Source organism: Apodemus sylvaticus, chromosome 1, assembly GCF_947179515.1.
Source record: "Apodemus sylvaticus chromosome 1, mApoSyl1.1, whole genome shotgun sequence".
NCBI lineage: Eukaryota > Metazoa > Chordata > Mammalia > Rodentia > Muridae > Apodemus > Apodemus sylvaticus.
In genome coordinates this window covers 20,848,420-20,863,292 of record NC_067472.1, presented here as the reverse complement: position 1 = coordinate 20,863,292, position 14,873 = coordinate 20,848,420, and the positions used below count along the sequence as shown (strand labels likewise).

General features: G+C 41.6%; 1 protein-coding gene across 1 annotated transcript in view; it reads left to right on the top strand.

Annotated features, from left to right (window-relative positions):
- The window catches only part of Cc2d2b (coiled-coil and C2 domain containing 2B), a 70,364-nt gene that overhangs the window by 39,737 nt on the left and 15,754 nt on the right, over positions 1–14,873 (top strand). Inside the window, exons 22-28 of the mRNA XM_052172314.1 lie at positions 321–417; positions 1,057–1,166; positions 5,537–5,633; positions 9,898–9,996; positions 11,942–12,124; positions 12,286–12,483; positions 13,568–13,657. Of these exons, the coding sequence (XP_052028274.1) occupies positions 321–417; positions 1,057–1,166; positions 5,537–5,633; positions 9,898–9,996; positions 11,942–12,124; positions 12,286–12,483; positions 13,568–13,657 (874 nt within the window). The remainder of the gene's footprint in view (positions 1–320; positions 418–1,056; positions 1,167–5,536; positions 5,634–9,897; positions 9,997–11,941; positions 12,125–12,285; positions 12,484–13,567; positions 13,658–14,873) is intronic.

Sequence of the window (14,873 nt, the reverse complement as noted above, 5' to 3'; positions counted from 1 at the left end):
AAACAAATGAACAAAAGCCAAGAAAGGCTGTTTTTTCAAAAATATCACTCAACTCTACTTTTCCCTTGATGCTAAAAACCAGTGGACACGTTACCACAGACTACATCTAGCTTATACTTCAGTTAGGAGCCACTCCTCCACAGCAGTGATGATCACCAATGTAATATGATTTAAAAAAAAACAAACAAACAAAAACAAACAAAAAACAAAAAACAAAACAAACAAAAACAAAACAAAGAAAAACCTCTGTAAGACTCAGGGCAACCCTCATGCCTACCAACACATATTAAAACTATGTCTCCATGTTGTTTTTCCTGAAGAACTTTGAGTATGCCTACTTACCTGAGGTCATCCACATCTCACCTCAGACATCAAAGTGCGACTAAACAAGTTGCCTCGAATGAAGTCATAAATGAGGTATTTAGTATCTGATAAGCTCTAATACAGGCTAAATGCTCTCTGTCGCATCTAGCTCCCGACTGGTCTCTTCATGTCTGTGTCCTCCAGGTTTCAGTTATTTTCCTCCAAGAAAGGAAAGGTGTTCTTTATGAATATAATTCATATTATCCTGTTCTAAGCCCTCAGGCATTATAAAACAAGGTATAAGCTCCCCCGATCACACACAGAATCTTTGGTAATCTTGCTCTTGTCTGTCAGATGTTCTCCTGTCTGTCCACTGCACAGTCATGTCGTCTTGGCTTCCAGGACTTGTTCCCTTTGCTGGGAATGGCCTCTACCCATCTCCCTGCTCTTGGTCAAGTCTCTTCTCTTGCTGCTTTGCTCCTGGTTCTTACTTGGTTGTCTATTTGTTTGGTGTTTTTTCCCTGACAAACTTTAAAATGTTCTGTCTGTCCCTGGATCTTTGAAGAGTGCCTGACATAGAAGAGGACTAATAGATATGTATTAAGCCAATGACTAAGTAATGGCTATTGAAAGGAAGAGCTATAAAAACTAAGGAAACCAGTTACCAAGTAATCCCCTAACTTTTTGCTTTTCTCTATTATGTAAGACCTTATGAAAAAAATCTAGTCAGTGTTTACTCTGCTTTCATTTCAGGACACTGTGCACCCTTTCATAGAAGTTTCCTTTCAACACACTGTATATCAAACCAACATTGCAAATGGGTCTCATCCATGCTGGAATGAAGAAATCAAAGTAGATTTTATGTAAGTTGGAATCTATTTTCCTGCAGTTTCTCATCAGAGTAACTTTGTGGTGAGGGAACATGTTCATATATGCTTGTGTATGTGTGTACATGTAGAGACAGGTACCATCCACCTTCTTCTTGGGAGAGAGCATCGTGTGAGGCTTTTTGTAGGGAGGCAAAAACAAATGTCGGAAGACAGACCAAAGAAATAATTCTATCAAAACCAACTTAAAAATCCAATGAATGTACTGAGGCTATTGGCATGGGAGAGGGATTACTTACAGGAGCATGGATGATTCAAAGGCAGCAATATCACCAGAAAACCCACCCAGCCAGGATATCAAATCAGGAAAATTGCAGTTCTAGAGCACTCTGCAGAACCTGTAGGCAGCTTGATGGGTCAGAGTATGCGTTCCTCAGTAAGGCTTATTGCTTATATAACCTCTGAAGTGGGACTTGTGAATCTAGTATGTTTCAGGGACTTCCTGAGATTTATGAGTCGTTTACTTCGTAAGTCTTAAACAGCCTCCCTCTAGGATAGAAAATGTTTCCGTTTCAAGGGTATTACTGTAGAACACAGGGTATTTCATTGTCCTAGTATTCACCAGCCCTGATTAATGACTTGATACTGTTACATAAAGGGGTGGGTTTTCAGGAGAGGGTTTTCTTCTTGAGCTATGTAAAGAGACAGCAGAAGACCCTCACCAGTCACTTCGTAGGTTCTGTATTCCCAGCTTCCAGAGTTGTGAGAGAGAAGTCGTTCTCTACCTTTTCTCAGGTGTTCTGTAATTGCAGAGTTAAATAGACTATAAGACACTTTCATTCCTTTATCTGAACTTCTACATACTCTACTTTTGAGCAAAGACACCATGGTTATTTAACCCTTTCTTGTCTTGATGTTTTCCTTTGCAAACAGCATTGTTCTGTACTTTCTTATACTTGCCCTCTGAAGCACACTGTTTCTTTTAAGTCAGTGACTCTTAAACATTTTGTGCATTGTAGTTACCTAGACAGCTTCTTAAACATAGATGGCTGGACCTACCTTCTTAGTTCCTAAGTTTGTAGGTTTAGGGCAGGGCCCAGTAGTTCTATGTCTAGCAAGATTGTGCAACATGTATGTGTGTAATCATCAGTGGATTTCCTTCCTTTAAAATTTGTAGCCATTTATATCAATGTTTTAGAATACTTCCATTTTGTCAAGAATGAGCAAAATCACATTTCCTACAATATTCTTGCACATAAAAGACATTTTAATAAAAAGTTGGTAACTCAGATTTTAACTTCAGAAGAAACATGTCCTCATGCTTCTGCTTGCTTCCAAGAAGAGAAAAATGAGTATGGTCTTTGAAAAGCCCATAACTAAGTATGCTTTGAATCACCCTACATATGACCCAATAAAAATGGGCCAAACACCATGTCTGCTTTTTCTGATACACTGTGTTTTACTGCTAGGCACAAGGTTACAGTTTACTTCATATCCAAGTGTTCATAGTTGCTAAACTATGAAGAGTGGAAAAGTTGAAATTTTATTCCTATATGTGTGTCTTAGTCTGGGTTTCTATTCCTGCACAGACATCATGACCAAAAAGCAAGTTGGGGAGGAAAGGGTTTATTCAGCTTACATTCTGCATTGCTGTTCATCACCAAAGGAAGTCAGGACTGGAACTCAAGCAGGTCAGGAAGCAGGAGCTGATGCAGAAACCATGGAGGGATGTTCCTTATTGGCTTGCTTCCCCTGGCTTGCTCAGCCTGCTCTCTTATAGAACCCAAGAATACCAGCCCAGGGATGGTACCACCCACAAGGGGCCCTCCCCCCTTGATCACTAATTGAGAAAATGCCCCACAGCTGGATCTCATGGAGGCACTTCCCCAACTGAAGCTCCTTTCTCTGTGATAACTCCAGCCTGTGTCAAGTTGACACACAAAACTAGCCAGAACAATGTGAGATCATTTTCTATGAATATTTTATATCATTTCATAGTCCATATGATATTGCCATCATTGTATGTAATTATTTATATGATTTTATCTTATTTATATGTTTTATCTGCTTCTACGTTAACATATAACCTCTTCCAACAAATGTCAAGGAAACTCAGAAGAACTAATATAATTGTCATGAGCTCTATGGTAACATCTTTCAGGTTATATGAGCTTTCTCATGCAAGATGCCTCTCTCAAAGTGAAAGCTACCAGATACTGTCCAGGATGTATCAGAGAAGGCGGGAGAGAGAAAGGTGGATGGGGAGGGGAAAAGAGAAGGACCAGTGTGGAGAAAATGAAAGGAAAATGTATTTGCTGGAAAATTTGTAAATTAAGATAGTTGATTATGTGTGTTTGGAAATACTTGGATTGTTAGTGTATAGATTAGAGTTTGGAGTTGATTCTTGGAGGTTGTTTGTTAAGACAAGGCCTTGCCATGTAGCCCAGACTGGCCTAGACTTTGCTATATAGATGAGGCTGGCACTGAACTCCTGTTCCTTGTGCCTTTGCATTCTGAGTGCTTGGATTATGTCATGTGCCCCTGTGCTAAGACAAACACATTATGTTAAAGTAGCTTAATTAGGAAAACATAAAAGAACCAGTAAGAAAAATAAATTTGTGAGTGAATTGAAGGGAAGATTCTAGAATGTTGATAATTTTATGATTCTAACAGTGAGAAAAGTCAAAGATGCAGTAGGAACTAGAAAGTCAGCTAAGGATTCAACTGTCACCTTTTGTTGTCTGTAATAACAACTCCGTTCCATCTCCTTGTTCCCTGTGACATTCTAGTGAATAAGAACTGTATGAAGGACCATAGTGTAGTATAGTGTTTGCCCAGCATACATAAACCACTTCATTCAATTTCCAGGTCTGGAAAAGTGGGGGAAACCTACATGCAAATAGTGACAGTAAATAAAGAATAATTAGCAAACCCTACTTTGGAGTGAGAATTGTGGCAAAATTTGAGGAAAGTTTGAATAGACTATTTAATATAAGCCAATGCAGAGGACTTGGAAATTTAAGATATATACCAAATGGACAAACCGAAAGGTGTCTTGAAGTGATTCTTGTCCATTCTCATACTAGTAGAGTGCTGTAAAAGTGCATTGCCTCCCTGACTTGGCCTAAGTACTCCTAGCATGAAATGAAACCCCAGAGGACTAATGTAGGGGAATTAGCTTATTTCATTTCTCAGAAAAATAGGGAGCATTCGATTTAAAATTATCACAAAACTCAAACACTGTTTTTCAGTGGTCACTGCCAGAAACTGTTATCGGATAATTATAAGCATTATTGGAGATTCCTTAAAGTAGTACTTGCTTTATTAAAAAAAAAGTTTTAATAATGTCAGCACCAATGGTGTGGTAAAGATATTACCAGGCATGGGGCTGGGCTGCTTGCCACTCAGAACCCAATAGTTGCAACCTGAGAGTTTGGGAGGCAAGAAATAACTTTTATTAAAGGGCCAGCATCCTGGGCTGGGGGATCTGTGATCCTCAAAGCTCTTTCTTGGAATACTCAGGGATACAAAGGGCTCTTAATGGTAGGGAAAGGAGTAGAGCGAAACCAGGAACCACAAGGCTACCACTGGGCAAGGCCATCATCACCCTGGCCAGGATATCTCAGCTGGCCTGGACCTCCTGAAACTAATTCCCACATTGTCTTCAGTGAGGTATACTACTTTTCTACAAGTTAAACCTCACAGCAATGTCCTTGCTTTGTGTAGTTGTTACCCAGAACTGAAGTCTTAAGAAGGGTGTCACACACTCTGGTGCAACGCAGTCATCTCCAGCTGGTCTAGGAACTGTAAGTCCAAAGAAAGGCTCTCTGCAGCCTTGGTGATTTTGATGAGTCTTCTCTTTAGGACTGGCAGTGCCAAGCATTGTCTTTCTCTGCCTGGTTCATTTGGCTTAATATGATCTCCAGCTCAACCTGTGCTGTTGTCTGCTTGTATTTTTATCTGGAGAGTAAATAGGATAAGTTACATAAGAGTAAATAAGGCAGGCTGGAGAGGTGGCTCAGTGGTTAAAAGCACTGACTGCTCTTCCGAAGGTCCAGAGTTCAATTCCCAGCAACCACATGGTGGCTCACAACCATCTGTAATGGGATCCGATGCTCTCTTCTGGTGTGTCTGAGGACAGCTACAGCATGCTTCCATATAATTAAAAAGTAAATCTTTTAAAAAATAGTAAATAAGGTAAATTATAATGCAGGCATAGTTGTAATAAACAATAGAAGCAAAGCTTTAAGGCATATAGTTTTTTTCTAAGTTTAAACTTTAGAAAGAAAAAGATCATAGCTAATTTATTGTACTTTATCAATGACTCAATGATGCACTTAGAAAATAAATGGATTTTGAAAAAAAAAAAACCCTTAAACACTCAAATATGCTTTTCTTGTTTTCAGCTCACCAGGACATGACTACAGCTTCTCTAGTTTATCTAAAATAAAAGATAACATACATATCAACATTTTCGATGAAGTGGTAATTGAAAAACATGAGGTAAAATATAGGAAAGTGGCTGACTAATATGGAAATAATTATAAGGTGAAACTGAATGAAATCTTGAACATATTTGTGAAGTTGTCTGTTTCTGAGACAGGGCTCCATATGTAGCCCAGGCTGGCCTTGGAGTCACTGTGTGACCCTGGCTAGTCTTGAACTTGTAGAAGTCCCATAACCAGTGTACACCATCACACCTAGGGTAATTTGCTCTTGATGATATATGCAATATTTTCTTAAAAGAATTTGAGTCAATGTGCAATGAAGTCAGACGGGTGACAAACTACTCTAAATACAACAAATTGTAACATCCAATAAGGAGAAGAAATGGAAAACAGGCCAAGGACTTGGGAGAAGCAGGTGTTTATGATGGAACATTATGTTTAAATATGAGCTCCTTAGTAAGAACGGGAAGATAGGCAGAAAACCTTACATAGTTTTCATTACTGACCAAAGAAAACACACCACTCTATATAAGACACTAAGTTACTTTAAGACCAGAATTTTGTTGTTTTCTATAATTCCTAAAATTAATAACTGCCTTCCCCATACATTAGTGAAAGGTCTCAACCCAAAGCCTAGCACCACAGCAAGTGCTGTAATAAGTGTTTCCTTCCATTTAGCTTGACATGAAAAATGCAAAGGTGTGTATCCACCGTAGCTACTGTCTTCAGGCAGATAAGTTAAATGCTTTCATATAACTGGCTTTAAAAGTCATTGGAACAGCTACTAGGGTGAGGTCTATCCTGCTCACTGCAGAAAGGATCAGCTACCTGGTGCTGTCTCCTGTAGTCCTGTTTAGACAGACGCCTTACTCTCCTGCAACTTAAACTGTTGAGCAGTGTACATGTGCTGTGTTCTGTATGAATAGAACAGAAGGGGCATTATAAAAGTCAGCAGATGTTCTGGGTTATGTAAATCTACATTGAAAGAAGTATTATTTAGTACCTTAGCCCTTTAGGTAAGCCTTCTCGTGTAGGTGTGTCCAACCTGTAACCCACAGGCCACACACATCCTGGAAGAGCTATGATGAGGCCCAACCCATCTATAGATGATATCATATATGGCATCAAAAAAAAATCAGACACACATACTTTAGAATTTAGAAGGCCAGGGAAAAGGGAAAGGATTGGCATGGTGCGTATAAATAACAAACTTGTAAAAAGGACAACAGGAAGGGGAAGTAGAAATGGCTGTGCTGAAGACAAATGCCCTGAAGAACTGGCCTCATTATCTCGGTTCTGTTGAGGGGACAGACAGTTCCACCTTGGGGGTGGGGGATGGAGGCTCTAGGTCAGAGGGCTTGGATGAGACCTTACAGTGCAATGCTCAGAGTTAGATCACGTGTAAACAGTACTGAAAATGTTCTTACCAGCAATGTCTTCAAGCCAGCTTTCCAAGAGTGTACAAATATTCACATTAAGACTGTAAATGACTTCTTAGTAAAAACAGAGGGTAGGCCACTAAATGGCAGTTTCTTGATGGCTTACATCCAAGGATTTAAGCTAAGTACCGGTCTTGTTAACTGGAGTATGTCAAGCTGGGACAAGGGTTTTTGTGCTTACAAGCTCATCCTGAAAAAGGTTCAGGGCTACACACTGGGATGGATTCCTAACACCCAGTGTAGTTGCTGGCTGATAGACTTTCTATCGGCTTACACCCACTTCCAGGCAGTCTTCTCCTGAGAACATCCCACAAGAGCAAACCCCCATTTGAAAGACAGTTTGGGTTATTATTTCTTACTATTATATTCCTCTTTTCCCCTCTATTATTTTCTTGTTATCAAATCTTTACTCCCCACAGATCCCCCCTTTGTTAGCTTATGTGTTAGCAGAACCCTGAAGACTTAAACAAGTCTCTCAGACACAACGCTGATTTTCAACACTAGAGGTGGCAGAGCTGTTTGAACAGCATTTGGGGCCTGGGCTACATTCAACTATATCATAAACCTGATAGGCATAGAATGAACATAAATGTATCCAGCATTCAGATGATGGTTTAAATGCTTAGGAAAGGATACAGGTAGGAGGAGGAGGAGTGAAGAGCGAGGGGATGAGGGGGAGGGGACGGATGGGAAGAAAGGGGAAGGAAGAAGAAAGAGTCTTTTGAAAGACTTCACACTCTCTTGTTTCTCTCTCGCTCTTTCTCTGCTTCCCTTCCCCCTTCTCTCCCCTGCTCATGGCCGCCTCTTCCCCTCCCTCCCCTCCCCTTCCCCCTCTCTACATTTCTCTGCTTCTACTATCCTGTTAACTCCCTTCCCTATACCCTGAATAAACTCTATTCTATACTTAAAAAAAAGAAAGACTTCACATCTTTAGCATATCTTTGCCAGTGTCTTATAATCTCTAATACTTCGTTAGCTTCTTGTTATTCCTCACTTTATCCAAGTGCTTTGTTTTCTTCTGATTATATTGTTTGTGACTATTTTTAAAATATTTGTGTTCCTATTTACTCATGTGTGCATGTGTGTTTACATGTGTGTGTGTGTGTGTGTGTGTGTGTGTGTGTGTGTGTACAGAAGCCAGCAGGATGTCAGCTCCCCTGAAGCTGGACTGAGTTAGTTCCTGGAGTCAGTGAGTTATTGATGGTGGTGAGCACCCTGGTGTGGGTGCTGGGAACTGAACTCAGATCCCTAGGAGAGCAGAACTTGCTTTTTGACTACTGAGCAATCTCTCCAGCCCCTTGTATCTGTTTTTAAAGACAAGATCCTAACCTTTAAAGATCCTAACCTTTAAAGACAGATCCTGATCTGTTGTTCAGACTGATGTAGAACTCAAAATTCTCCTGCCTTAGTGCCCCAAAGGAAGGGACCACAGGGATGTACCAGCACACCCACGTTCTTTGAGATCATGGAGCTCTGAAGTAAAGGTGGGAAGCTTATTTAGCTATCCCAAGGAAGGCGGTCGTTGGGCAAGGTCCTGCTTCGCTGCCAGCAGCATAGCCTGTGAAAATGTGGCTTAGGAGAGAGCAAACCTCACACTGAACTTACATTGGCTGTAGAAAAGAAGGTGGGACTGCACAAAGCAGGAAAAGCTGAGGCAGGAGGATAGCCCATAACAGAGAGACTTGCTTCTGCATGGGTCTTTGCCAGCAGGGCGGACAGCACTTGCTGCTGCAAGTCTGGAGTGGCCTGGGTTCTGTTTAGCCTGTGCCTCCATAACTGATTTATGTTCCTGGTTTTTTCCCCTCCTCTGGCCCTGGTGCCTAAAATTAGAATTTCATCGAACTTCTATCAGAATTCTCATTTTTTTTAAAAAAAAAACACCAACTATTTGAATTTTTATATTTTACTCTGTGTTTTCTGTTTTATTTCTGCTTGGAGTTTTATTAATGTACTTGTGATCAGGATTTCTGAATTTATTTGGTCAAATGTATTCAGTATCTATTTATTTGGTTGGGTTTTTTTCTTTGTTTTGTCTCTGACTCAATCCTGAATGATAGAAACATTCTAAAATTATGACCTCATCTTCAAATCATCTTGGTCTGCATATTTTCTGAATAGCTATATTTTTAATTTGTATTATTTTCTGTGTATGTTTTAATTATATATTCTTCTTTAGTCTATGACTTTTGAATATTATGCTTTTACATTTTTAAATGTTTGAGAGGTTTCAGTGTAAACTTCCAGTTTTAACTTTTAGCCACATTGTTTAGTTGCATAAGCAATCATCTCAGTTACTTCCTGGTCTACAGTTTTACACAGTTTTCATGGTCCTACTCTTTGGCTGCCATCTAACAGACCCTAATAAAAAGAGAAGGGCCCATTGGGCATGGTAGGTTACAAAGAACTCACATCCTAAGACAAAGAGGAAAGGGTTATTACAGTTTGCAAGGATTGTGTGCTGAAATGTCAGCACTGAAAATGTTAAACTGACTCTGAGAATCTATCTCCTCCTGACCCACACTAATTGATACAAGTGAGTCTTCAAACTGACCATCTTAAAAATCAAATTTGTGTGGTGATTCAGGGTCAGACTACAAGCACCTTCGAGGGAAAGGCTCACAGCTCAAGGTCAGTCTCAGTTACATACATGGTCTCAGGAAGAGACCTTGCCTGAACACACACACACACACACACACACACACACATCACAGGCACACATGAACACACAAATGCATGCACTGAGAGAGAAGAGAGGCGGAGAGAGGAGAGAGAGAACAAAAAATGAAAAAGATTGATTTGTCATCATTACCCATGAGTTTGTAAAAGCATTCGTCTTATAGGAAACATTTATGTGAGTTTAACTTAAATTTGCTTTAATAGGATCATTGTCTCAAGAGCTGCAGTGCCCACTCATACATTCAAAAGAACTGGCTGGGCTCCATCAGCTTCCCTTTCTCAGCACTTCTACAACAGCCTGAGGTAACAGAAAAGTTCTTTGCTAATTATCCTAAGATTCCTTTCTGTCCAATAAAAGCACTTTCTGGTGTTTTTGAGTCAGATTCTGTACTGCCAGGTTAAAAGGTTAGTAACTATTACCAAGTACTTTGGGGTCTGAGAGGGCTTGTAGGGCGTGACCATCTCTAGGGGATACCTATAAACTTATTTCTTACATTTTTAAAGTGTTTAAAAAGACAGAACAAAACAGCTAATCCTAAGTCTTAAAGCAAAATTTGTATTTGCATGAAGGCCTTTGTAAGGCCAGATCCAGGTACCAAGAATTTCATCTTCCCAGCCTTGCTTATCAGTTATGTCAGGTTGATGATGAGACTGGACTCTGCAAGGCGGGGCTCGACTGCTGGATTCAACGGCAGCAACCAGCCTGCATGACCAGCACGTATGAAGCTCTAGTCCACGCCCCACTTTAGGCTCGGCTACTTACAGAAAGATCCCGAAATCTCAGAAGCTCTGCCAGACCCTAAGGACTGGAAGAGTCAGAGTGAGTTTCATTCTGGTGAAGTGTGAAATGCTATAGTGTTTCTGCGGTGGGATGGGATGGGTTCTCTGAGGATGCAGAGCAGTAGCACCTTGCTATGCCTGGGCTGCTGGGGCAGTGGAGGCTTGGAGAGTTTGGCTGTAGGTAAGAGAAATTTGTTTCTGTGGCTTATTTTTCCCTTACTTGTTTGACTCTTTGAAGTGTTTTAATGAGTCTCGCAAGCACTTGAGGCCATTTGAGTAAAAATGAATCATTTATTAGGACCTGATTTAGGCCAGATGCAACAGGAAAAAAAAAAACGCATCTGTGTAAGTCAGGGGTCTCCTTACCTCTCCAGGAAAGAAGTTCAGATGCCCGGGACCAGCTGCTCAAGGACATTACCAAGCACCTGAGCTATCTTTATCCTTCTGTCCCACTGTCCTCTTAGTCCTCAGAGTTGTAAACTGCTCACTGCAACTCCAGCTTCATAGCTGTGCCATGGCAGGAGGTGGGGGAGAATCAAGACAGCCACTCCCCATGTCAAGGAAGATGTTCTCCTGCCACCCAGACTTCTGCTTGCATTTTATTGCTGGGACCACAGCCCTTCTGTCATGGTACCAACTGAAACTGTTGCCTATTTTTTTTATAAAAGGAGGTGATCATAGATAGTAGTTGGAAGATAGAAAGATGCTATGGACAATCGCATGAGGCCATGATAGAAATGTATCACTGATAAAGAGATCCAAGGGGTCAGAGGTATAGGGTTTGCTAGACTTGCAAATCTCTTCAGACATCTCTGCCTCGGACCAGGCTGTATGATGGGGGAGGTAGCTACAAAGTATGGGTTTCAGAGATGGCAGAGGCTAGATTATAATCCTGGCTCCACTGATTAGTTCTGTGATCTTTCACAAATTGCATCAGCTCTCTGATCCTCAACTTTAATACTTTAAAGAAAGGTAAGGATAGTAGCCACCTTGCGGAATGGAACACGGTGTTCCAGCATTTGGCACACTGGGCACTGTGTACACAGGGCAAGGATCTTGTACACAGTGAGGGCTCCTGACCATTAGCTGCTGGTTGTCGCTCTGACAACCACCCCCTACTCCCCACCCTCCACCCAACATGAGCACTGAGAAACGCCCCAGGATCTCTAGAATAGCAACATACACTCCAGCTCTCCCTCCAGCCCCTTAAAGTAGATTTCCTGAGAGCTCTCATCTCTGTGGCATGGCAACCAGGCCTCCTTGATTCACCCTTTTCTTAACTTTTACTCTCTTTGAGTAATTCATAATTGGTCAGGGTTCCAAGGTGCCAAGAGTGTCCTTTGATTTCCCCGGAGAGCCTGGTCATTCTCTGGCAGGAGCCCATGTCCGTGTGTAGGCCGAGTCTCTCCTGGGCAGAAGACTGATCCTGGATATAGGTTTAGCGGTTTCTTGTCCTGTGTTCTTTCAGATTAGTGGGACGTTTCAAGTGAACCTCCCACCCATTTTGCTCGGGTACACCTGGAGTAGCACCTACGTCCCTCCTAGAGAAGACTACAGTGGGCAGAACCCCAAAGAATGCACCTTCCTAAACATTTTTGCTACAATTGAACCTCAGATATCATATGTCACGTACAATCCAAAAGTAGACGAGGTAGGTTTCCTGCCGAATCATCCTGAAACAGATCATCAAACAGTGTAAACTATTTTAAAGACCAGTGGAGATTTCAAATTTATCAGAAGTAAACATTGGTTTTCCCTTATTTTATAAGGGGGAAAGGCACAGTGTTAAGCTATTTTAAATCTGATTTTTAGTTTTCAGACCAAATAGACATTTTACAGAGAGCGCAGACTTTTACCAGGAACTGTAAAGCCATGTTTCCTAACCGAAGAGTCGTGGCGACTGTTTTTAATGGCGAAGGGATGTACATCTTAGTCACAAGATACATCAAAGCATTGAATCCACCTCAGCAGCTTCTGGATATATTTCTTCATGACTCAAATGCAACACTTGTGAGTAACAAGTTTTTCTTTGAGTTATTGTTTATAGCAGTTTCATCAAGATTATAGAGAACCTGTGAAGATTCAAGAGTATCTTGTGTGTGTGTGTATGTGTGTGTGTGTGTGTGTGTGTATGTGTGTGTGTGTGTGTTTCTCTGTGTAGCCCTGGCTGTCTTGGAACCTACTATGTAGACCAGGCTGGCCTCAAACTCAGAGATCTGCCTGCCTCTACCTCCTGAATTCTGCACACTACCACTGGACTCAACTGTACCTTTTATTTGGGGGTCAATCTAGGCGATTGGTTATCCTTGGATAATTTATGTTATTTGTGAGTTATAAAGCTCTCTTAATATGACCCTTTGACCTGAAAAATCTATGCCTAAATTCAGGTAGGTTGCTTTTATTCTGTACTCTGCATTTCTGTCATGGTTTCTTCCTGTCTGTCTGTCTTAAGGCCCACTGTCCTGGAGCTAAGGGTTCTCTTGGGCATTTGTTGAACAGAGTGGGGCATGGGACTTAACTGCATGAAGTCATTAGTGCAAAATGTCGTGGCTGTGCATAAAGGGCACCTGTTCCGCATCACTTTGAGCATTAAAGAACTTCCTGTGTGTTGTCCTTTCTCCTGCCTTGCCTGAGTCTTAGTCTGCCTCATTCTGGTGGGGAGGGGACATCCTTAATGTAACTTGTGTTCAGGGGAAGCAGGTCACACCTCTCTGTGTTTCTGGTGCAGCAGCTTATATAAGTTTATAAGAGGAGTTCAGAAAGATGTTGAACCAAAAGCAAGTCAAATAGTCCTTGTTTCTCACCTTTAAAAAATGCTGACCAGTTAAAAAGTACACATTTAATGTTGATGCAGTGGTATAGTATTTTTAAATTGTAATAATTTAGTACAATAAGACAAGTATTCTCTGAGTCAGGCTATTTGGGCCCAGTCCCCAGGGGCTCACCTAGCGTGTAACCTTTGTGACTCTGAGCAGGTGATCTTATCCCTCTAAGCTTGTTCCTTCTGTCCCCAGACACCTGAAGTGTGTTCTGGGGGAGAGGCTGTGACGAACGGTGAGCATGCTCAGTGAGCGTCAGTTAATGTTCATTCCAGGACCTCATCGCCCGGTTTGTATCTCTGATTCCTTTTGCGGCAGAGACATTGGATGAAAATGACAGTTCTGACATATGGATGACATCAGAGGTAACAAAGGACAATTTATAGTTAAAATGTATACGACTTCTCACTTGTCTTTCCTCTTAAGGAAGCACTTCTTACGTAGTAGTCTGCCTTGTGAAATATGAGAATGTCACAGGGCCCCAAGCCTTAGCAGGCCCTGAGATCTTAGCACAACTGACTCCATGATGGAAGTACCATTCACACTCTAAAACTCAGCACATAGCACCACCTGCCAAAACTAAAATAAAGGCCTAATCCATCAAAGTCTATATAGTTCTGAGAAAGTTTTTAAATAGGTACTAACCTTGCTTTTTGACTTTTGTACTTCCAATTCTGGCTAACTATTCTTAACTGAAGTATGTCAACCCAGAACATGGTTGCTGTGCTAAAAAGCTCTTCCTGAAAAAGGTTCAGGGTTACATTAGGAAGCCAAGCATCAAGTGTAGCAGCCAGCCAGCTTATAAAGGCTTTCTATCAGCTTAAGCCCACATCCTGGCAGTCTCCTCTGGTAGGCACCTCACAACAGAAAGTATCTGATAATTTGTGTATACTTTCCTGCTCCATAATCATTTATGAAAATAAGTCATTAAGGTGATTTTCTATTCAAAAGTCAAAGTAATACCGCATGGCTATTTCTGTTCTGTGGGAATGTCAGCAGTGCCCTATTCTACTCTCCCCAAACCCTGTCACGTAGCATCAGATGTGGCCAGGGCACACTGGTGTGGCTGTATCTCTTGCTATGCTGTCATAAGGTGTTTCCATGCTGCTGAATAAACAGTTGGTGCCGGGAGCTCACCGGCCTCCTCATCCCACGCCATCGCCCTGGCTCTCTCTCTAGGGCTGTCATGAGCATGCGTCTCATCTGCATGGTATCACTGGCACTCAGCAGCAGATTGCTACTGTATCCCAGTGGGCACAGTAAAGAAACTGCTGGCACGACAGATCACCCCATGATCTGGGTAGGGGTTTTGTTGTAGATAGGAGAGAGAGGACAGACAGAGCCACCTGAAGGAGCCCGGGGCGGAGAAAAATGAAGTAGACAACATGGCCAGGAGACTGGGCACGGCCAGGGCTATGTGCGAGAGACGGAGAATAGCAGCCGTTAGGGGGGGAAAACGTGAAATAAAGAGAGTTAGGGGGAATCGGAGATGCAGAGAGAAAGTGGACATCAAGAACTAGAGAGAGAAAGTGTGTAACAGAGAGAACAGTGCAAATGGCCAGGATAGAAGAAGGACAAGTG